At 41.7% G+C, this 23,954-nt stretch overlaps 2 protein-coding genes across 4 annotated transcripts in view; one reads left to right on the forward strand and one right to left on the reverse strand.

Moving 5' to 3' along the window:
• coro2ba (coronin, actin binding protein, 2Ba) overlaps window positions 1-15,907 on the forward strand; it is a 31,236-nt gene extending 15,329 nt beyond the window's left edge. For 2 of the 3 annotated variants that reach the window (XM_079737134.1, XM_079737135.1), the window contains exons 2-12: window positions 3,602-3,802; window positions 9,369-9,485; window positions 10,050-10,199; window positions 10,775-10,939; window positions 11,234-11,350; window positions 11,455-11,559; window positions 11,706-11,802; window positions 12,214-12,326; window positions 12,590-12,680; window positions 14,021-14,160; window positions 14,336-15,907. In XM_079737134.1, coding sequence (XP_079593260.1) covers window positions 3,602-3,802; window positions 9,369-9,485; window positions 10,050-10,199; window positions 10,775-10,939; window positions 11,234-11,350; window positions 11,455-11,559; window positions 11,706-11,802; window positions 12,214-12,326; window positions 12,590-12,680; window positions 14,021-14,160; window positions 14,336-14,470 — 1,431 coding nt within the window. In that variant the 3' untranslated portion in view covers window positions 14,471-15,907. Of the gene's footprint in view, window positions 1-1,620; window positions 1,715-3,601; window positions 3,803-9,368; window positions 9,486-10,049; window positions 10,200-10,774; window positions 10,940-11,233; window positions 11,351-11,454; window positions 11,560-11,705; window positions 11,803-12,213; window positions 12,327-12,589; window positions 12,681-14,020; window positions 14,161-14,335 lie in introns of those variants that run through there. The other variant, XM_079737136.1, reaches the window with a different exon arrangement.
• A 138-nt stretch (window positions 15,908-16,045) lies between these two features.
• anp32a (acidic (leucine-rich) nuclear phosphoprotein 32 family, member A) lies at window positions 16,046-22,030 on the reverse strand. Its single transcript, XM_079737137.1, has 7 exons — window positions 21,376-22,030; window positions 19,886-20,035; window positions 19,665-19,787; window positions 18,657-18,855; window positions 18,389-18,507; window positions 17,127-17,187; window positions 16,046-16,988 (listed from the first exon to the last, which is right to left on the reverse strand). The coding sequence occupies exons 1-7, from the start codon at window positions 21,427-21,429 to the stop codon at window positions 16,924-16,926; spliced, it is 771 nt and encodes a 256-aa protein (XP_079593263.1). The 5' UTR covers window positions 21,430-22,030; the 3' UTR covers window positions 16,046-16,923.
• Window positions 22,031-23,954: the final 1,924 nt, after the last annotated feature.

Genomic DNA, 23,954 nt, shown 5'->3' on the forward strand with positions numbered 1-23,954 from the left:
GATTTTTGACATTGAACATGTCACAGCTAAAAGAAATGTCAATAGGCTTCCGGATGGCCCTCACAGAACGTGTCGGCGGGTTATCATACAATGCATAGTATTATAGAGCAAATGTATACTATTAACAATGACAACAACACCTCTGAGTCATATCTCCCTCTCTCTTTCCGTCACTCTCTCTCTGTCCTAAGTTTTCTGTACCAAGAGCGACAAATCTGCTACTCTTAGATGGCAGGAGAAAGAAGAGGAGATGGATGAAGAGAGGGGGGAAGGAGGACAGGGGAGGGCAGCAGCTGACATTAACAGAACCTCTGCCTCAGGGAACGCTGTTATAAAGTCAATCAATACACTAACTCCCGCTCTCGAACGCTCTGCCCCGCAGAACGCTGCTGCATACAAACATAACCACCGACAGGCAGTACTGACGATAACATAGCAATGACGATTATGTAATTCCTCTCACCTTGACCCTGGGTGGACAGACAGAGAGTGGTGGCAGCAGGGTTATTGGATGGAGAAAGAGAAGCTGCCAGCTGTGCCACTAGGGCAGCCACTTTACTGGGGAGGGAGCAAGGCTTCCTCAGGCTGTAGGCTTGTTAACATGGAGCATGGCTTGAGGAAGGAGAGCTCTGAGTTGGAAGGAAGAGCAGGATGTGTAATAAATAAATACATTTACTCTTTTATTGTTTCTCTATCCCTCTCCCTACCCCCTATGTTCCATGTTTGTATGTATGTATGTATGTATGTATGTATGTATGTATGTATGCATGTATGCATGCATGTATGTATGTATGTATGTATGTATGTATGTATGTATGTATGTATGTATGTATGTATGCATGTATGTATGTATGTATGTATGTATGTATGTATGTATGTATGTATGTATGTATGTATGCATGCATGTATGTCTGTATGCATGTATGTATGTATGTATGTATGTATGTATGTATGTATGTATGTATGTATGTATGCATGTATGTATGTATGCATGTATGTATGTATGTATGTATGTATGCATGTATGTATGTATGTATGCATGTATGCATGTATGTATGTATGTATGCATGTATGTATGTATGTATGTATGTATGTATGTATATATCTATCTATCTATCTATCTAGCTCTCTCGCGATCTGTGAGGGAAAACACAAGGCCATTTCGAGACGATACCAACCGAAATGCTCTTAACACCGTAACACATGAAACACTGTTGAGGCGCCACTAGAGATATAGAAAACGTATGGGAAGATTGTCGAAGGCAAACTTAGTTTAAACTACCTCACTCGCACACTACCGGACAATTTGACTAACTAACTCATTCACTCAGTCAATCACTACTCACTCTCTGGTTGATTGGTTGGTTGGTTGGGTAGCTAACTAACCATTAACATTAAGGAAGAGAAAGGAAAGGGTGAGTGACAGGACAGAGGGAGGTAGGAAGGGAATTGAGGGGTATCCTTCCAGTTAACGGAACCAGAGAGAGGACGGGGAGGGGTGAGGGGAGACAGGAGTGGGAGGGAACACAAAGAGAGGGAGGCATGAGAGAAAAAGAGGGAGCGAAAGAGAGGGAGAGAAAGAAAGGCAGGACGAGCCGAAAGTGTCAGTCGTGCTGGTTATGAACGAGGGAAGAGGAGAGGAAGGGTGGTTGGTTGCAGTCTGAGAAAGCCTCAACAAGAGTGGCTATAAAGTCACTGTGCCCACGCCCAGAAGGTAAGAGGCAATTTCTAATGAGTTTAAGTTCCAGTGAGCATTATATTGTGTATTATTGCAATGCAGATGGCAAAGAAGATAATGTTATTTAAAAATGTCTGTCACCGTTTATGAGGAAGACATGGACTTATAACACTAGTAGGAATCCTGATTGGAACAGCTAGTCTTGTGACCAGAGCTGATGGATACAAAAAAGCTTCTAGTCCGCGTTACTGATGTTTGTATTCCTCTGTGTCAGAATACACACATACAGCCACAAACAGGCTGACACACACACACACACACACACACACACAGACACACGCACATGCAGACACACAAATGCACAGAGAGGAACACATGCACACGCATACACACACATGCACAAATACACGCACATGCATACACACACATACACGCACGTGCATACACACACACACACACGCACGCATATGCACACACATATTTTCTCATTCACACACACCAGCACACACACACACACGCACACACACACAGTCACACATATGCACACACATATCCTATCGGTGCCCTACTCCAGTGACCAATGAATGAGCATCCTTGTGAGGGCCTGCTCCGAGCCAGTAACGTGTCCCTCAGCCTCTCTCTGTGTGGAGCTCCGGCCCTCAGGCAAAGGCTCTCTGCTGCTCTACTGTCCTCTTCTGTTCTTCCTTTAACAAGCTTCCTTTATGCCGCGATGTGATTCAAAACAATCTCTCTGGGATGGTCTCAGAGCGGTGACTGACGGACAGAATGTTTGGGGGGGGGGGGGGGGTTCTACCAATCATAGAAGCTGGTTGTAATGAAAGTTGTTGCACCTTTTTTTATCCGGAACCTTGTTGTTGAGGGGACCTAAACAACATTAGAAGAAGAATGTTCTATTTACGTGCATACTACAGTGCACAGCAGCACGGGCCCCCAGAACAATGCTGCATAGATGTCTGAGTGGCTGGTGTCACCCGGCCGCACCACCAGAGATCTGAGGACCGCCTTGGCTTCCTGTCTAAGCACTGATACAGAGTCTGAAGTGTCTGGCAGGGATCTTGCCGCAGTCTCCGCAAAACAACAAAAACACCACTGTTTAGGACTAGCTCCTTACATGACACAGTGGTCGGGGGACAATGTCCACCACCACCATCTGCTCCGTCTAATAAACCAGGAATTGGATCAACACATTCTTTCAATGGACTGAGAAAATGAAGCCGTGTTACGACAGGGTTTTCCCTCTCTGCTCCAACAAGGAACACAGGCAACATTTGAAGTTCCCCTTGTTCCTGAGGGATTAGGCTAGTTGTAAGCGTCAAAGTGTCTTTTAACTCTTGATAAAGTCTCCAGTCGAGGACATATTTATTTCCTGCTGCCCAGTTGGCAAGGCCAAGCCTGTGATTATCACGCTTGCGAAACAGACAATCAACAGATATTTGGTAAAAGAGTTTCATGTTTTGGCTGGGTTTCAACCCAGCCAATACATATTACATTATGCAATGGATTATTTGAGATTATTTTAAACATCAATTGGAAAGTTTCTTGGTGACTACCCATAAAAGTGCTCTATGAAATATTGAATATAAATGTAATATACTTTTTAACATTCATGAAAAACGTTTTGTTATGTCGAATAACAGAGACCATAGCCTGCTTTCGTCTAAGCTTACTCCATTTAATCAACACAATATACCACGGAAAGAGTCACGTAAAACAGCACACTTAAGTTAAACAAAACACTGTGATTAAAGCAGAACACTGCACTGCACGGCAACAGTGCAACAGTGCAAGGCATTCGTTGTTTCTTCTGTAATTCTTGAGAATTATCTCTGCGATTGAGTCAGTAATTATGGTGTCTCTGCATTGGTACAACTTTTAACATCCTCTGATATGCTACTCCCTCAGATGTCATGGCGCCCAACCTACCGAAGCTCCAAATTTCGAAACGTCTACGGCAAGGTGGCCAACCGGGAACACTGCTTTGATGGTATCCCCATCACCAAGAACGTCCACGACAACCACTTCTGCGCCGTCAACTCCAAGTTCCTGGCCATCGTGACCGAAAGCTCCGGAGGTGGTTCCTTCATCGTTGTGCCCGTATCCCAGGTAACTTGTGTTGACACAATCACATCCACAAAATCCTGTTGGTTTGCTGAAGCAGCAAAGGGCCTGTGAGGAGAACTTTACTGGCTCATGATCCCGATGTGAAGTTGAAGAAAATGTCCTTTAAATGTTAAGGACGGTACAGAAGGTAATACAATAGCACTTTACTAGAAGTACATTAGTGTAATAATCTATAGATTATGAGCTCTAAAAATGCTTCTTGCCCAAATGCGGACTGTGTAAAACCAGCAAATTCATATATTTTGACACATGCTCTTAGAGCATAAATGAACAAACAGTTTCTTTGAAGATAGTATGTCATCGAGCATGAGCATCCTAAGGAGCAATGTGGTATATAAAATGCACCACACACCATGGTATACTATAATTGTATAAAGAGGCTTATGCCTCTCGGGCGCGGACAATACCATGAACTGCTCCCCCGAAGGAGCTCCTCAGAATGGCGTTCACTGGTCGGTGGCAACAGGCAAAAACAACAGGATACTATACCTGTTTTATCTACATCGCACTATCTTTTCAGCATGGTGACCAAATTAGCATATCTTATTTTGTTCAAGTTCATAGAAGACATACTAATAAGGTAAACACTATTTTGGGTTCACTCGCACTTTAAAGGCAGACTCTTCCAGGGTGTGTTGTCGGACCCCAGGCATGGGGCCTCTTGCTAGCACAATGCAATCCAGTCCAGAGAGGAGCACACTCCCAAACATCACAAGACACAGATACAATAATATTGCTACAACTAGGGAAGCTGTGTGTGTGTGTGTGTGTGTGTGTGTGTGTGTGTGTGTGTGTGTGTGTGTGTGTGTGTGTGTGTGTGTGTGTGTGTGTGTGTGTGTGCGTGCGTGCGTGCGTGCGTGTGTGTGTGTGTTAGTCTTGTCTTGTGTGTTGGCATAGTAGTATGTTTGTTGCCTATGCCAAGTATGTTGCAAGGCTTCGTTACAACATGTAGTTCAATCTTTTTTTCATGTTAATATATAAATCCTTTGGGATCCAGGGATTTAGATTTGATGGATTTTAGATTCCTCCAAAAAAGTCAATGTTGTTCATCATATGAGAATCAACTATAACATTCATCCTCTCTATTATTTAAATATAGTAAAAGCCTATATGAATACAATGATTTTCGCCCAATAGCCCTTACCTCGGTGATCATGAAGTCACTAGAAATGATCATGGTAACCCATTCCAGTTTGCATACAAACAAGGTAGTACAGAGGAGGCAGTGGTTACACTGGTGCACATCTTATCTAAACATCTTATCAAACCAAAAACTTATGCCAGGGCTCTTTTTCTTGATTTTTCATCTGCATTTAACACCATTCAGCCAGACATACTTTTATCTAAAATGATTACGTTTCAGATTAACCCCTATCTTATTCACTGGTAGTTTTCTTTTCTCACAAACATGGTTAAGCTAGTCAAGGTAAACGACACACTATCCTCTCAAAATACCACCAGTGTTGGAGTACCCCTGTGCTGTATTAGCTCCACTGTGCTGTTTACCTTGTGCACTTCAGACTGCACCACCAGTGTGCCAAATCATTATATTTTAAAATATTCTGACGACTCCACCCTAGTGACCCTGTTCACCCAATCCCAGGACCATACACTGTACCAGGGAAATTTGGATTGTTTAGTCAAATGATGTGATAAAAACTTGCTCATCATTAACACTGTGAAGACAGAGGAAATCATTTATGGAAAACCATCTAATCTTCAACTGTCCCCAGTGAAGATCCATAATTCACAAATCAATTTAGTCACAGCCTACAAATACTTGGGTGTCATGATAGACGAAAATCTATCATGGACCTCCCACATAGAATTTAGTTGCAAAAAAATACAACAGTCGATCTATTTCCTGCGGAGATTAAGTTTCTTTGAAGCAAGTAGCCAAATAATTTCTTTGTTCTTTACGTCGTCTTTACGTTTTCGTGATTCAGAGTGTAATGCTTTAATGTACTACAGCTTGGCAGCTTGGCAGCTTTCAGTCAAAGCTAAGGCAAAACTATATCATCAAATTAAAATTTGTTCAAAGATCACTGGACTACCTGTAGCACACCTCTTCCAGGAAGCCCACAACAAGTGCATGCTCAGCCTGGCCAAATAGTTCCTTCTTTCAAACGCAACAGACTCTATTATACATCAATCAATCCTTTTGTTAAACCAACAAAATTAAGATCTAGTGCAATATTTATTTCATAAAATGTCTCCAAGTGATGACATTTTAGATATATTTATGTAGACTCTTTGTAATATATGTATGCTTTGCCTTCTGTCATACTTGATACTGTCATTTATGTTTCATGTTTGTCTATCAATGCTTTGTCTCACATGTATGTCTATTGATGCTATATGTATGATTTGTATGTATACATCCTATTTTCCTTAAATTAGTTGCCTAGGGATGCAAAAATAATTTCAGCACAAACTGACAAATAAAGTTGTAACGTATCGTATATACAATATTACAGTATCTCACTCCTCAACTGATAAAGTCTGCATAAAGTATTTATGTTGGCTTTGAACTGCTCTTATTATTAGATACAGAATATAAATCTATAATTGTTGAGTGATAGCAGAATACTCAAACTGTGCCGTGAATAATAAAGGGAAACTATTTTAACAGACAGAAGTATGGAATGTGTGATGTCATCAGTCACATTTTAACCACTGGAAAATCAAATCCTGCCTGCCCTATTTGGCAGATGTGGTCATTACACACTCTTTAGAGCTGTGTGTGTGTGTGTGTGTGTGTGTGTGTGTGTGTGTGTGTGTGTGTGTGTGTGTGTGTGTGTGTGTGTGTGTGTGTGTGTGTGTGTGTGTGTGTGTGTGTGTGTGTGTGTGTGTGTGTGTGTGTGTGCGTGCGTGTGTGTGTGTGTGTCACTCAAAATGATCAGAGAAAAAGCGGACAAAAAGAAGAAGGAAAATTATGTTGAAAATAGCTGGACTATATAATAATCCAATATGTTTTTTTGCACTCTCGCCGCATTTATTTTCCCTCTTCAAACAAGCGTGTTTGTGTGTTTCTTACACATAGATAAACACATCTGCCGCCTAATGAGCAGCGATGTGGAGTAGGTCTGGCGTGTAACGATGCCACGCGTGGAGATGCCCATATGGCCGGGCATCAGTCCAGAATAACCAACACCCAATCAGAGAAGGGAGGGGTGGGCAGCATCTGGCCCCTCCAGTGGCCATTGAAGGCTGGGTTGCGATTGAAACACCTTTTGAAGATTTGAATACAGGAACAATGACTGTTATTTATAGGCAGATAGCACTGGTTGCTTTGTGCAGTAGAGTGCAGTGCTCCTGCATTCTTCTTGATGGTGCAGTTCCCTGTGTCCTTTGTTGCCACATCCTCACAATGTTTACCCCTATCTAGCTCTCCCGCTCTCTGTAGGGAGTCAAGAATAGCAGAGCCTACGTGGGTGGGAATAGCACAACTGGTGATATATAATGGCACAGATGTGTGTATCATTTGGTGTTGAAGGAATGGTATTCAGTGTTCTACAGACGTTAACATTGATGATGGCAGAAGCATTATGACACAGATATATGCAGTGAGTGCACTGTTTTTGGGTGTTAAAATAAACCGCATCCCTGTATGTCACTGTTATAACCTGCCAGTGTAGTATTCTGAGTAGACCAACTCAGAGTTGTATTTGTGTGTATATTCTTATTTTTCTATGCTCTAGTTATTTAATAAGGAACAGTGGGTTTTATCTACGGAAAAGGATTAGGGCCCCACATAAAAAAAGAGTTCTGACTTTATTACTTACTATAATACTTACTATAGAAGATGGCCCTCAGAATAAACGCAACCTGCATGAAACATTTGAATGTGGGACCATATGTACACTCTTTTCTCTATTATATCTTAGTAAGCCCATTTCTGCAACCCTTTAATTTCAAACTGCACCCATTAGATATAAAACTAAACTGGTAAGGAAATGTAAATACTAATTATAGCACGGTAGTCCTGACTGACACAACCTGACTGCCTCTATTGCAAGGTTGTTACTCCCGTGTTACAGTGCTTGATCCAATAACGCTATAGAAAGTTATGGTTATATATTATATATGATGATAATATTTTATTATCATGCAATTATGATTGCACATCAATAAAACTTTCTCTTTTCATTGGACACATAAACAGAACTTACTCCTAGATAGAGCTTCTTTCTATCATTTGTCACATTGGACATAAGATATACGCACTATGTCCCCACATAGAGCAGGTGTGCATTTTAAACTGGCATGTTGTGAGAAAACCCTAGGAATAAGCACAATGTATTCATTAGGCCGAATACGTTGAATGACTCGCTGAATTGCTTTCAGTGCAATCATTTAAATGCTGCCATCTGGGAGAGGGAGTTGCCAGCGAAGTGAATGTTCTCCTAGCTAAGCCTTATAGCAAGCATTATGAATTAGCATGCAGCAACATTCATCAAGTTGACTGCTCTAATTACGAGGCCTGGAGAGGAGACCAAAGCAAGCGGATTTGTAAATGTATTGGGGAATACACTTTATACTGATGTCTTATTTATGGCCCATTTAGCATATTGAAGTGATCTTCAGATTGTATTAAAAGCCAACACAACAGGTGATAGCTGAGCCAAACGTATCTGATACCTTTTGAACACACACCTACGGTAGAGCTAAGGGTTGAGCCGCATAGTAATAACTTTAAGTTTACAGTGCCAGTAGAACATCTGTTCAATGCCATGATTCAAGCCAAAAACATGAGCTTCACTAAAACTATTACCCCCAAAAGTCAACTAAATATAAGCCTTTGGCCAGATAGTGGCACAGTTGTTTTGTGATGCGGATGAACATTTAAATTGGTATATATTGCGTACATGAAACCATATACTGCCCTACAGAGTCATGAGTTAAATGTTTAACTTAAATCCATGTTAGCGCTTTGGTTTTTCATCCTGTAGTTTTTCTGGGGATCACAGCCAGAGGGAGATACTGTTGTGTGATGATTATGAAGATTATTATTTAAAGCACACAGCCACAAGGGAGGCAGTGGGGTTTCAGTCTGCTGGTTTATGCTCCTATTGAGGACACATGAGAACCAATACTGGACACATATTAGTCCCCTCTGTACACACACGACACTAACACTCACACACACACGCACGCACGCACTCACGCACGCACACACACACGCACGCACACACACACACACACGCACACACACACACACACACAGTGTTCTGAGGTCAACATGAAGCTCTCGGCCTAATCATTGATGAAACCAGAAAGAGGTCAATGGCTCCAGAGAACATCAACATTATTGACCTCATGACCGATATTTAAAGGACTCACAGCACTCCTTTGGGGAGCCATTGCCTCCCAGTGGTCATGTGGTTCACTACAGAAGTTTGTCCCTTTGAAATACAGTTTATCACTTATTAAGCATTACATTAGAATTCTGATGTTACAAGGACATTTGTTTGAATAATATGCTAATTTATATGGCATATAATGTGTTGTTTATTTTCGATTTGTTGTCCCCCGCTGTCTTTTCCAGTATGGCCGAATAGACCCCCGCCACCCTAAAGTTTGTGGACACCAAGGTAACGTCTTGGATATCAAGTGGAATCCGTTTTTTGAAAACATTATCGCCTCATGTTCTGAAGACACATCGGTAAGTAAGACCTTCCTAATGTGTACTGTTCATATTTTAGATGCAAACTCTGAATGCCTTATTGTTCATGCTAAGGTGAAGAACTATTCGTGTACATTTCCACACCCTCTCAAGTTTTCGTCTGTATGCAGTGCTGTAAGTAATGAAGTTTTAATGTCTGGTCAGTGCAGCTCTGGTTGCTGCAGGGTAATCTCTTGTGCTGATCTCCTATCCAAGCTCAAATCCGCCCTAATCCTAAAGCCACGGTTCACCTTACTCTGATGCAACATATTTTCTATCACAGGAATCTCAAGCTTTATTATTGATTAGGAATCAATGTAAAAACAATGAATGTGAGTTACTTCATAATGTTATCATTGTCAGCTATGAGCTTGTTTGTGTGTGTCTGTGTGTGTGTGTGTGTGTGTGCGTGCGTGCGTGCGTGCGTGCATGTGTGCGTGTGTGTGTGCGTGTGTGTGTGTGTGTGTGTGTGTGTGTGCGTGTGTGCGTGTGTGTGTGTGTGTTGTACTGTACAGACTCGCATCAGGTGACTTATGCTCTGCCACTCCGTCCCCGGCCATGCAGGTGCGAGTATGGGAGATTCCGCAGGAGGGTCTGCGGCGCAACATGACCGAGGCGGTGCTGGAGCTGTACGGTCACAGCAGGCGCGTGGGCCTGGTGGAGTGGCACCCCACCAGCAGCGGCATCCTCTTCAGCGCCGGCTACGACTACAAGGTGCCAACCCACCTGCCCCATCCACAGCCACTTCACCACCCCACGCATCGAGGCGGGAATCAAACACTAGAACAGGGGTGACAATGTATTGTGAACGTCAATCCGAGAGCTTGCATTTCTTTTGAATTCACCGTTCATTTCTGATCCGAACATACCCTATAACTGATTATGCATACACCATACCGCTTATTTTCATCAGGGAAATGCGGACCTCCTACCAGATATTTCAAAAGGTTATGCGGAGGAGTAGTTTGAATAACATTACCATATCACATTCTAGATTATGTGACTCGCATCTACCATTGGCTGCTCCACCTAGTCCATTTTCCAGGTACACTCAGAAGCACTTTCCTATGATAACATGAACAATTACATATTTTCGTCACTGTTTTGTCCCATGACCTCCTGGTTCATTACGTTTCTCTATACACTTATCCTGACTGATTTTCTCAGAAAACCTTATTTATGTAATTTATCACACGCTTTGAGGGAAGGAACGCCTAACCCCCCCTCTCTCTCTCACAAACACACACACACACACACACACACACACACACACACACACACACACACAGGTGCTGATCTGGAACCTGGAGGTCGGTGAAGCGGTGAAGATGATCGACTGCCACACAGACGTGATCCTCAGCATGTCCTTTAACACGGATGGCAGCCTGCTGGCCACCAGCTGTAAGGACAAGATACTACGGCTGATGGAGCCACGCTCCGGCAGAGTCCTGCAGGTGAGGGAGCGTCCTGCTGAGTGGGACCGATGCTGTTAATGCTGCAGTCGCCAGGTTGGAGAGTTGTAGTATTGTATTTTACACTACTCTGATTGACCGGCAAGAATGATTGTCCGATCCAATCAGGGAAGTAATGCAATAGACTCTCTTGAATCAACTCATCGACTCATGCAAAGGCAGGCGCAGTCCACTGGATATTCTTACTGCGCATTATAGCTCTTAAATCCTAAACTTATTGAAGACTGCACTTTTTAATGGTGCTTTGAAAATGTTGTTGTTGTTGTTGTTCTGTAGCAAGCCAACTGTAAGAACCACAGGGTGAATCGTGTGGTGTTCCTGGGGAACATGAAGCGGCTGGTAACCACAGGAGTATCACGCTGGAACACCCGACAGATCGCCCTCTGGGACCAGGTCAGCACCACAACCTGGAGTAGAAGGACAATCAATGTGTGAGGTGCATCGGTACTGTATGTGTAATGGTATTGACTGTGCGTCTGTGTGTTTGTCTTCCTAAGGAGGACCTGTCGATGCCGATGGTGGAGGAGGAAATAGATGGTCTCTCAGGACTACTGTTCCCGTTCTACGATGCCGACACACACATGCTATACCTGGCCGGCAAGGTGTGACTGCGTCGATGTATTCGAGGACGGCAACTTGTTGACACATAAACAGTATTGCTAATCTAAGCCAATGCAATTTCATCCGAGGAATAGGGAACAAGTCTCCTTGTTGTTTGCTTGGCCAACGCTGTGTAATGATTTTGCAGGGAGACGGCAACATCCGTTACTTTGAGATCACCACGGAGAAACCCTACCTCCAGTACCTGATGGAGTACCGCTCCCCGGCACCACAGAAGGGACTCGGTAGGTCGCTCCATTAGACCTGTCTCAAAAGTGACCGCGCTTAGCCCACGACTCCAAGGAAAATTTGGCATTGCTGTCAATGGCACGTAAACTCACCGGTTCCCCACAAACCATTACTTGAATATCGAGAAATAAATATTCACTCTTGACTTGCACACAATTTTGCGTAGAATTTGTTGACATTGACAAGCCATCATGTTTATATCTGGTATCAATTTAAAAAATGTGTTTAAGAAAGATTGTGTTATAAATAGGTAGTTTTTAAAACATTCTTGGTATGGGCCTTATTCACCTTGGGGCCATATGGCGGGCATTTCGGATTTCAGCAACCAGTTTTATCCGACAACCAGTTAGCGTTAAGAACCGCGATTTCATTGGCAGACTCTGATTAATGGTTTGTGCTCTTTACAGGTGTGATGCCGAAGCATGGTCTGGATGTGGCAGCATGCGAGGTGTTCCGCTTCTATAAGCTGGTGACCCTCAAGGGCTTGATTGAGCCCATCTCTATGATCGTGCCGAGGAGAGTGAGTGGGAGAGGACTGCAAATTCCCGAACCAATAGAACCACTACTATAACTTTCCAGCAGTGTACTTGTTTTAAATACCTTGCATCAGCATTATTTCCATAACCCATGACGTATAATACACTGAGCTCAACACTTCTGTCTACCTAATGGGTTGTGGTCTACTTAATTGGGTAGGTTGATGCTCTTAGAAGCATATAGTAGTACGATGGCTATACATTGATGTTTTGGAAAATAAAGAGTCTTCTACTTCCTTGTTTAAAGTCGGACACATACCAGGAGGACATCTACCCTATGACCCCAGGAATTCAACCCGCGCTAACGGCCAGCGAATGGATAAGTGGCATCAACAGAGGTAAAATTACACATGAAAGACAACGGCACACCACGTAGTGCTGAAAACGCAACTAGTTTGATAAAGATACGTCATTGTTCGTCACTTAAAGAAAATATGTGTTCATACAATTACGTAAGTTGAAGAAGTTAAAACAGTAACACAAATGCTTAATATTTTGCTTTTAGATAATAAAACGAATAGAACAGATAATTTATAAATACACTAAGCAAACCGAGCTAATTTAAGATCACTTAAAATAAGCTTTGACCGGGTAAAATAGCATTTCATAGACATACTGATTAATCGTTAATTAATCATTATGATTGTTGTATTGATGATTATGAGTATTGATTGAATGAATCAAGACATTAAACAACAATCAAATTAACTGTTAGTTGGAGCCCTACACTCTAAAGTGGTTTAATAGACTGTTGTTCAAGCCATGCATGTATAATAAGAAGGTCTGAGCTCACTGTGGGCTGTGTAGGACACAGCAATCCTGTGATCTTCTGCGTGATTCACCGTTGGATTGCAGGTACATTTAAAACAGTGTGTTCATTTGATATAGCCAGCTGTTATATATGAGCACTAAGTTATCGTTTATATAGTACCTGTAATGTGTATCTTCATTTTACAATGTGTGCAATGCTTTCAAATAGGCTGTAGCTATGGTGATTACAACTCCACAATTAAAGTGTTTAACTGGCCATCAAGCCACGTCTACTTCCTCATACCCAGTGACAATAACATTGGATAATTATCAAACAAGTAATGCAAAACATAATTATTCAATGAATTTGTGAATATGTCCTAGTGACTTACCCATGGCAAGTTTATTTATTATGTAAAGCTGAAGTCTAGAGTTGAGTCATGACGACCGAAATTACACTCTGGGGACACTGTTGGGGCTGTGTGGAAAACAAGTTTAGATTCATGTGTACTTGTCTTATCGATGCCTCGTTAAACTCAGCTGTGTACTGTATAATTCACTTGAAAGCCATGATCCTGTCTGGTCTTTGACTTCGAGTGTCTATGTGTTCGTAGTGTTGTTAGTCATCTAATATGAACAGGATTGCATTTTCTTAGATCCGACCACTGATGAAGCGGTATTTGTTTGTGTATTTCGACTGCTGATCTGTACCAGTTGTTGTTTTGCACACAAGCTCATGTGTTCAACTGTGGGACTTCTGTTGCAATTGACCAAAATTGCTTCACAAATGAAAGCTTGGTGTGTGTGTGTGTGTGTGTGTGTGTGTGTGTGTGTGTGTGTGTGTGTGTGTGTGTGTGTGTGTGTGTGCGTGTGTGTGTGTGTGTGTGTGTGTATGTGCATGTGTGTGTGCTCATGTGTGTCCAACCAGACCCAGTTCTGATGTCCTTGAAGGAGGGCTACCAGAGGTCAGACCAGCTGGTGTTCGTAGCCCCCGCCAAGGAGAAGAAGAGCGTGGTGGTAAATGGAATTGACCTCTTAGAAAATGTACCACCCAGGACCGAGAACGAGGTGTGTGTATCTCTGTATATTTGTGTGTGTGTGTGTGTGTGTGTCTATCCTGTGAGAGAGTGGTTGGTTGGCAGGGAGGGAGGGTGGATGGTGATAGGGGTTTGCATGGATCTGAGGATGAATGGCGTGGGTCTGTATAACCAGTACAAACGGTCCCCTCCCTTGCTCTCTGCAGCTCCTTCGGATGTTCTTCAGGCAGCAGGAGGAACTGCGGCGACTAAAGGAGGAGCTGGCCATTAAGGACGTGAGGATACGGCAGCTGGAACTGGAGCTAAACAACCTGAAGAACGTTAGCCCAAACAATGTCTGACCTCTGACCCCCCCCCCCCTTCCCTTCTGGACTGATCATTCAGATCCTTATGCTACCCTAGCAAGCCTCTTTAAAGCCACTACCCCTGTCCCCCCTTCCAGGCCCACTGTGAGCACCTTGTGACTGACTAACTTAACCTCTGCTCTGGTCTGGGTGGCGCAACAAAATTAATGTAATCACCGCAATCATGTTAAATAATCAACCGTTTCATGGGTTGTCACTTTATGATTCCTTATGCTTTTTTATTTCATCCAGACAATAATTTGACTTTTAAGGGAGTTTCTACAAGTCAATAACACACAAAAACAAACAAACAGGCACATATTCACATATACTTACACATACAGACACAGACACACTCACACACACACACACACACACACACACACACACACACACACACACACTCCTCCCTCTAATCTGTTTCCATTTGCTTGCGAAAAAGCGAAAAACAACAATCAGGGAAAAGGACTGTTTTTCCTGTTGCGTGTTTCCTTCTTCCCCAAGGCCTTAGATCTCTGGATCACAGCAAGTTGCAGCCACACCTGTGTCTATAAATGACAGCAAATTAGGATAGTTTGCGTGTGTCAGATGTTGGCGGGCTCTGAACATTTTCAGACAGAAGGAACCTAGATGTTTGTATGAACTTTCCTCTCCTACAACTGTATGAAGCAAATATTTTCTGGTGTATAGTTACTAGAGGTCTGAAGCATTGTTTGTCAAACCATTGCTTTTTTAGGGATGCCTTTAGTGTGTGTGGGGTGGGGGTTAATGCTTATATTTTGATATTGCTTTTATTTATTTGTCACTTTTTACCCTTTTCTGCTAATAACACACAGTATGGCTTTGAGGGGAGTCTTGTATGTCATGGTTGGACAGGTGTTGATTGCGTTACTCAATTGGGATCTGAGGCGTAATCTAGAATATCAAGCTGGCTCTTTACTGCTTCAAAATAACGCTTCAATGAGTGTGTTCGTCTAAGGTTACCAGGACAGTACATGTATGTATGTTTTTGTTGAAGAAAGCCCACGACTGCTGTTTGGATGGGTTTGAGTATTCACCACCGATATCTGGAGAACTTCCCTCAGACTGCACTAATGCAACTCTGAAAATAGCAGTTTTCATCCTCATACCTTTCTCTTCACATCAGTGTTTTCCTTTACATGAGGTTCAGAAAAGTTGAGATTGAGAAAATACAAGTTGAAAAGAAAGTGATTGTGTTACTGTATGTGCAGCACATAAACTGCCACTCAAGAGGGTCGAATCTAAGATGAAATCAGACTGCTGACATCGCTATTCCAAATATACCCAAAACCTTTCATATAGGGATTGTGTCTGTTGGCGTTTCTTGGTGTTTCTATGCAAAATGGCAAGATTCAACGTTCTAATTTCACAAAATGAATATCTCCCAAAGTAGCTCAAACTGCATTATCTCTAACAGGATTTATTTCTAAAAAGCAACCACAATAAATGAACTTGGATATGGTGTAGAATGAGTGTTTAATGGACCTAATTTTCTTATACCCTCGAAATTCTGACACGCAGCCATCTGCGTGTCACAAACAATAGACCAACATTGAACATTGCTCTTTATGTAAAGATTATGCATACAAAGTATGTTCAAGTCCAATAAGTATTACACTGCACATTTTAGATAAAGCTGCAAACACAAGTTTATATTTTTATTACAATTTGTTGTTTAACTCATTGTACTTAATGTCCGCCAACATCAAAGAGAATACAAAAAAATAGATTTTGGTCATTATTTACAAGAACACGTAACTTCCGAACTATCAAAGCTGGGTGGTCCAGGAGATTGGAGCATCTGTGACAAAGGTAGATCTTTACTTGCTATAATTTAGAAATGGGACCTGGAATGGCCACATTGTGCATGTTCAGACGAAGAGTTTTCCACACCACAAAAACAGTATTGGCATACTTAGGACACCACAAACGTATAACTTACTTATAAAATGTACAATGCAAAGAATAAAATAAGATAAAGACGAGGAAAGAAAAGGACAGCCGTACATGAGTTCCAGTGGTTGAGTTTTCAGACATGCACCTTTTCTCTATGTAAGGGATGGTTCCATTTTAAAATATGCAATTTATCAGAAGAAAAAATCCTACACAAACAGGGATAATTATTAAAAAATGTCATATTAGGTGTCGTTACAAAATCGTATCGCCATAAAAGGAGCTTAAAATCCACAATTAAGATCAGAGAATCAGAAACTCTTACTCATATACTTAAAATTAAGTTATTAACCCTAACCCAACCCCCTCTCACACTCACACACACACACACACACACACACACACACACACACACACCTGACTGGCCACTAACATGAAGTACTCAAATAAACTAAAAAAAAAAAATAGTACAAATGGGACTGGGAAGTGAGAAGGAGGGTAAGTTAAACAGTCGGTACACAAAGTGAAAGCAATCCTCAATCGTCTTCCTCTTCCTCTTCTTCGTCAAGTTCCCTTTTTCTCTTCTGGCCTTGCTCTTCTTCTAGGAGAGAACAGAGCAAAACTTGTTTTTAATAACTTAAATATGGTCTAGGGACCCAACTGGAAGCCATGGATCTAAAGAAAAAGCTAAAACTCTGGACAATTATGATCAACCAGCAATATAGCAAATGTAAATTACCACCATCTTCATCATCCCCATCATCAACTTCTCTGTCATTCAAATCATCGTCGTCTTCTTCCTGAAAGGCAAGTAGAAAGTACTTTCAATTATCTTGAATAATGTAACACAGTTTTAACAACACATAAGGTCATTACAGTGCCCTGTACCACGAACATCGATTAGTGGGTTAGCGAGGTATGTTGCGCTCAAAGCCTGGGTTAGCTGTGAAACGAAAGTCGATCTCTTTTAGTGTCGCTGTAACACCATGGTGACTTATGCTCTCACCCAAACCTGGTCGGGAGCAGGTTTTCCGCCAAGTCTGTGGGGTTAGATCGGCGTGCGCAGCCTCCTAGCACCTCCTTCCCGTGGACCCCGGAGCCTGTTTCGTACAGGGGCCTCTCCGACAGAGGCTCTTTCGGGACCGATCCTTAACCATTGCCTGAGAATATTCTTAATGAGTGATACAGGTTCTGATCCGAGGGCGCGTCGGTCTTGAATTTCTGCGTGCGGGGTTCGTCTCCCAAGTGACGCGCAGTTATGTGAAGCTTATAAAGGTCCCAATTGTCATTCATATGAAATACTTATTCACTCAAGGTTATGGAATTATATTTTTGTGCTTATTTCGAACTTGAACCCATATTCTCAAGGCACCACATCTATGGGGGTAAAAGGCATGATGCTAGACCGGCGAGATTTGAACCCCGGTCGCTGGCGTTCGGGTCCTATACTAATCCACTACTCCACCGCCGCTACTTCTCAGCAGTTGAAAATATATGCCATACATTTATTACATAGGATTTATTTAAAGTGAATTCCCTAAATTCTAGAATAAGGCAGGTTGGACGTTGCTTATGCATTTTGAAATCATCATCACTCTATTTGGATTAATGGTGAACAATTCTGCAATGACGCGATAAACGCCCCTTTCATGTGAATGCGCATTGAACCTAAAGCGGAAAACCTGGCTTGACTAATCAAATCCTAAGTGAGCGTCGTAGTACCATTTAACTCTGATCGCGAGTTGCGTCTCTGTCGATCCAGGCTTACCCAAGAAAGCCTGGGTATGTTCAGTGAGGTTCGTAGTATACCCCACAGGTCACTAAATAAAATTGGATTGCGATGATTAAAAATGTAAAAACACACCGACAGACACACATTAAGCCATCTGTACGCTGGGACTACTGTAGAAAAATGGCAATGCACCATGGCAGTGCAACCTGGTGGGCTTTATGAAATAGACCTCTACACAGTGCACCTCAAAAAAATAAATAATATCCTACCGAATCTGGTTTTTCCTCTCCACTTAAGTCATCTTCCTCCTCTTCATTTCCCTCATCTTCGTCTTCCTCACCCTCGTCCTCGTCATCGTCTACTGGTGCAACCTCTTCATCCTCCTCATCTACATCGTGGAGAAAGAGGAAAAGGTGTAAAAAAATCACGCTACATATTTAAAAAAACATCAATCACCGACAATGTTCAGCAGAGTGAATGACGGTATCATAAAATTCCTAATATTCTACATCAACGGCCTACTAAACTCAGACTCACCATCTTCATCGTCATCGTCCCCATCCAGGCCCTCTGCGTACACCTCTGCGTCAGAGTCTGGGGCCTCCTTGTCACATAAGTCATAGCCATCCAGGTATGTGAGATGGGGGAGGAGCTTGAATACATTGTCTCTGTATTCATTCAGGTTTGTAACTTCGCAGTTGAAAAGGTCTAGGCTCTTCAGGCTTTCCAATTCTTTCTGTTAAAATCAAGAGGAGGTGAAAGTGTATTAATAAACCTGGAACTGGATTTGGGTCACATCGTTTTGAGGTTACTGCCAGAATTGTCCGATTAGACCTCTAGGCAGGAGTTAAGGCCCAAGTATACTACTTCGACTCCGTAACTACGGAAACATCTCAAGCCTTCGAAATCATCCGTCGGGATGTCAGTTACACAATGCAATTCGCCGCCCAATCGATCTTAGTGCTGACTACTAACCATGTAAATAGTGTTGTAAATAAACTTCCAAAGCTTGTCAAATCTTATTGGTCCTTAATGTGCAAAGTAAACAAGGGGCAAATTAAATAAGATGCAAAGTAATGTAGTGATTCCGGAAATGATATTGTTAGAGGACCAATAACAGCCCTTGCTGTCTCCGTTGTCTCGACGGATAGTTACAAAATATTGAATGCACACAGAGCTACGGAGAGGGTCTCCGACAGGGTTACCGACGACGGAGAGGGCTCTCCGTGTCTACGTACAGCACTTTACGGAGTAGTATAAACCAGCTTTTAGAGCACCCCCTCTTGCCAATGACCACACTGCCATGACTTGCCATTTAAGTAAAGCCAAGAGGCAAAACATACATTCTTAATATGGGAAAATAAATGGGTCAGCATGAAAAGAAAATGTTTTTCCTCCCTCATAAATTGGAAAGAACATCAACAGGCATAAATGGAGATTGTAAAACTACTAGAAAATATTAAAATCAACCAGACAGGCACCATGGAAAACCGCAAAAGCGTAACCTCCTTAGGGAGTTCATATCTTGTAGGCTTTGTGGCTTACCAATGGCTCTATTGTGCTGAGGTCTTTGATTTTGTTTCCACTGAGGTTGAGGTGTGTTAGGTTGGGGCATTTGGCAGCCAGCACCTCCAGTCCACCTGAGATTCTGTTATCACTGAGCTCAAGCTGGTGATCAAATGAACAAAGAGCGCATTTTATGTACACGTTACCCAAGCATTGCTAGAATGTACTGCATTGTGTTAATCTTAGAGAAAACTCCAAACCTTTTTCAACTTTGTGAGCTTTGGCAAGTGGGCGACTGTTGTCAGTCCAACGTTGATTGTGCTTAAAAATTCTAATTCTTCAAATTCATCTGTGAGGCCCTCAAGCTCTCCATCATGTGAGCGGCAGTTGTCCAGCACTAGCTCTTTCACCTGCAGAAGTCAGCAAGAAATAGAAATTGGGATATATTACAGCACTGAATTATGTAGCTTACTCAATGACAGGTGGTGATTTGTTAGTTTATTTGCAAAATCGAAACACATGTTTATATTTCGTTGGAATTGGCGTAGACAAGCAGATTTAATATATTTACATGCAATTTCATTTGTTTCCAAATAAATGACGTTTCTCATATTGACCGTCAATATAATTTTCTCGTTATTAAAATAAAACAAAATGTTAATGTATTTTTGGCAGTAAATGGCACATTCGTATGAGAACAACAACACACACACACACGCACGCGCACGCGCGCTGGAGTGTGTAAGTAGGAGGGGCTGATACAATCCGATTACATAGCTCGCTGACAACGATAAAATGTTACTTGCGTTAACATTTTTGCGGATGGAATGATATGTAGGCTATTACATAAGGGTTATATCTACAATGTCTATGTGGCATCGAACATTATGTACGTCGAATTTATGAGAATGACATGAAGGGTGACTTCCAATTGCCTTTGTTTCTGGGTAAAATGGCGGCATATCCCATTTCTTGTAAACTAGACTCGAGCAACACGACTCGGAAAACGAGCTTTGAATGGACAAATTCCACAAATCGAATAGCCTCGTTTCTTTTCACAGCAACCCCATATACGTTAGTCCCTAACATAGACTTGCCAGGTCCCTTAAATCACTTTATTTCGCCATCGGTTCATACTACAGAACGAGTTGTAGAGTAGCCTACACACACTGCGGCTCTGCATCCGATTATAGTGCATTTGCATGCGATAAATAGAATATGGAAAGTGAGCGTTACTGCATTCTCTGACTATATATTTAGAATAACGATGTATAGTAGGTATGTTGCTTACATTTTGGACATTTACTATCTGACCCTTTGCGTTCGACACGTCGGTATTAATTCCCGTTGCATAATAAAAACAATACAAATATACAACTGTTTTGTGATAATGTCGTACTCGTTCTATGAACCTGAAACAACACGTTTGTAATAATAATGACACGCCGCAAAGGGGCGCGTTCGGAGCTCAAAAGTTACAAATATGGCTTCTCCAGCTCGCCTTGTTTATACTGCTGGCACAAGCTGCGGTGCATTGACAAACTGCACAATCGTATTGTAGGATCTTAGAGCCACAAAGTTATAGCATTAGCTAAACAGCGATAAAAGGCTATATTAGTGTCCACAGAACAACAATGCAACATGCTACCCTCATTTTAAACTTGCAAGAAACTTTGTATCCCCATGCAAGACATCAAACGAAAGATTCTCCATTAGCCCTGTCTGAAGCAGTATCAAGTCTTCCTCTTACGTCTGATGGAGTGCGGTTTCGCAGCTCTAGATGAATTCTCTTCTTCATTTCCATTTCTGAATAGTTTATCCTTGATGTGCAAAAGACTATTGAGTATAGTTATTACTGCCAACAAAACTACCACCTCTTGAATAGACTCTTATTCATTCAAACTTGATCTTCTCGGTAGGCGGGAATGTTTTACGATTGTCGTCACCGTTGACCAATTGCAGGTAGCAGATCTACAGGGGCGGGATTTACAAATCCACTAACCAATAAAGTAATTTATAAAATTGGGTGGGGTTTCGTTGTGAGTTAGTTAATTTAAGTTTTCATGAAGTGTAATATAATGTAACATTGATTTTGTGTTCATTCCTTCTCCTAACCCCAATCGCCACCAAGTTATTTTTTTTGTGATCATCCTAGTGTAAACCTTAATATGAAATGTGCTGCAAGTCTGTCTGCACGTATGATAACACGATGTGTTAATGTAGGCTACTTGATATTTGCGGAATAATCGTACCTTTATTAGCCATACCATAAAAGGGACTTCTCTTAAGAATGACAGTAATATAACAGTCTTACGTTTTCTGATATTTAAATAAGGCTCCAGGCGACGTGAACTACACTTCCGTTTATAAACTCGCCATGAGCCTGAAAGAAAAACAAGGTCACCTGACTCCCTCAACGCCATCTTGACATTAACGTGGGCTACATAAATCGACATAGATTTGAAATAATTAAAATCAACAAAAGCTTTACCTATTACCGGAGTCCGTTGTTTATAGGACGTCGTCATTGTTAAAGAAAAGTGCGCATAGTATTTGCATGACCACGGTGCTTGTGCGCGCACTTGTTTGCTGTCTTGAGAGTGAGCGCATTTCTTTGAAATCTCTGTCGCATTTCTTTGTCATGATTCATGGTTTTTCGACAACCTCTCGCGCTTGATTAGAGTCTTCCTCCAATCTCGACAAGAATTTCCACATGACGCTTGCAGGATAGTTTGGAACCATTTTGAGTATTGCTTTAAATGCAGAGGCGAGTGCTATATTTCCGTTGGGTGTGTCTCCTACTTGCTCAAGCTGTATCTACCGATGATAACTGCATAGTGCGTGCATGTATGCGCAGTCCCGACGGCCTTTCGTGTTTCCCGACCTTTCACGCCTACACAAACCCACGCCTAGTTTCACCAAGCGCACAGAGGGTGGTTAACGTTAAGTACAAATACAACATAACAGGTTTGAAACGTTTCAGCTAGAATATTTTTAACCAAATAAAGGCCTACGGACAATAAGCTTACTGGTATTGAACACAATCATTTGAATAAACTATTTGTAATAATTTTAAAATTGCTGTTAAGCATGCATTTTTATGTTATTTGCATGCAGTAGGGGGATACTAGATAACATTTGCAGCCTTCAAATCAGATTTTCCTCAGTTATAAACCTGCAGTTGACTTTCAAGGCCGCTGGAGTTCGCTGTAGGTGTCTTCTCTCCACTTCCCTCTGATTCTATAATGTCTGGCTGCAGCCTGTAGGACATGGACATCCACGTCCAACTGTTACGTGATAGGTGCATGGTTTAATGCCAGCGATGTAAATGATGTCCCTTTTCAAACATCGATATAGTGGGACATTTTTCAGATGTAATGGAAAGAACATCAAAAATCAAGAACTAACAAGCTAGCGCAACAGGGTTAGGGTAGTAGTAGGGGTTAGGGTAGTAGTGGTTATGGTTATGGTTAGGTAGTGTTAGGGTTAGGTTTAGGTTTTGAAAGAAGAGATTGAAAGAGATTGAAACTTTCGCACGCCCGGAGATAAACCACGCCTCCCCAGAGCTGCCGTGTTTGCGGCCATTGGAAGACGGGATTGAGTGACGTAGCAGTTGAGCAGTTTGAAGTGGATGTCCATGTCCTACCGGCTGCAGCCAGACCCTTCTCTGATACGTTTGAATGTCCATCGTTTGGAATACGAAACTGCATCCATTTATGTTTTTTTTCCTCCAAATTTGTTTAAATGACATAGCTCAGGAGTGTACGTGATCCTTATTTCATATTTAATACATAGGCCTACATATTTCCTTTTTGACAAGTATTGAACCATTGAAGAGCAATTCCATTTGCATATTTCGAGAATATAATGAACTAGGTATATATATATATATATATATATATATATATATATATATATATATATATATATCGAACGTATATATATATATATATATATATATAGTTTTTTAGGCTACCGATTGTTTAAATTTAATGAATGCATTAGTGTGTATGTGCGGATGGACAACCTAATTCGTAATTTCGATGTAGGTTGCACTTGCAGTTTACTTAGTCTACCACAAGGGGTTGCTCTTAGTTCAGAAAGCATTTATAAACCGCCCTACTCGCCATTATTATATCACCCAGGACGTTTTACCGTCGTTGCCTATTTTCTCTTTGTATATGTAAAAGCATGCATTCAGTATCTCTATGTACATTTTATAATGACTGATTTAAGCAAGTTTATCATGCATCATTATAAGGAAGTCTTAAATGTATTGTACACAAAAATATCATCTGACGTTCATATTCGCATAGTAAAAAACTAGTA

The sequence above is a fragment of the Pollachius pollachius genome (assembly GCF_949987615.1).
Source record: "Pollachius pollachius genome assembly, chromosome: 5".
Classification (NCBI taxonomy): Eukaryota; Metazoa; Chordata; class Actinopteri; order Gadiformes; family Gadidae; genus Pollachius; species Pollachius pollachius.

Excerpts from the sequence above, each read along its gene's own strand:
- anp32a (XM_079737137.1), bottom strand. The coding sequence starts at position 21,429 with ATGGAAATGAAGAAGAGAATTCATCTAGAGCTGCGAAACCGCACTCCA. Across the intron at positions 19,788-19,885 it reads AGCTCACAAAGTTGAAAAAG|CTTGAGCTCAGTGATAACAG; the intron begins GTTTGGAGTTTT and ends TTTGATCACCAG. Across the intron at positions 18,856-19,664 it reads TCAGCACAATAGAGCCATTG|AAAGAATTGGAAAGCCTGAA; the intron begins GTAAGCCACAAA and ends TGATTTTAACAG.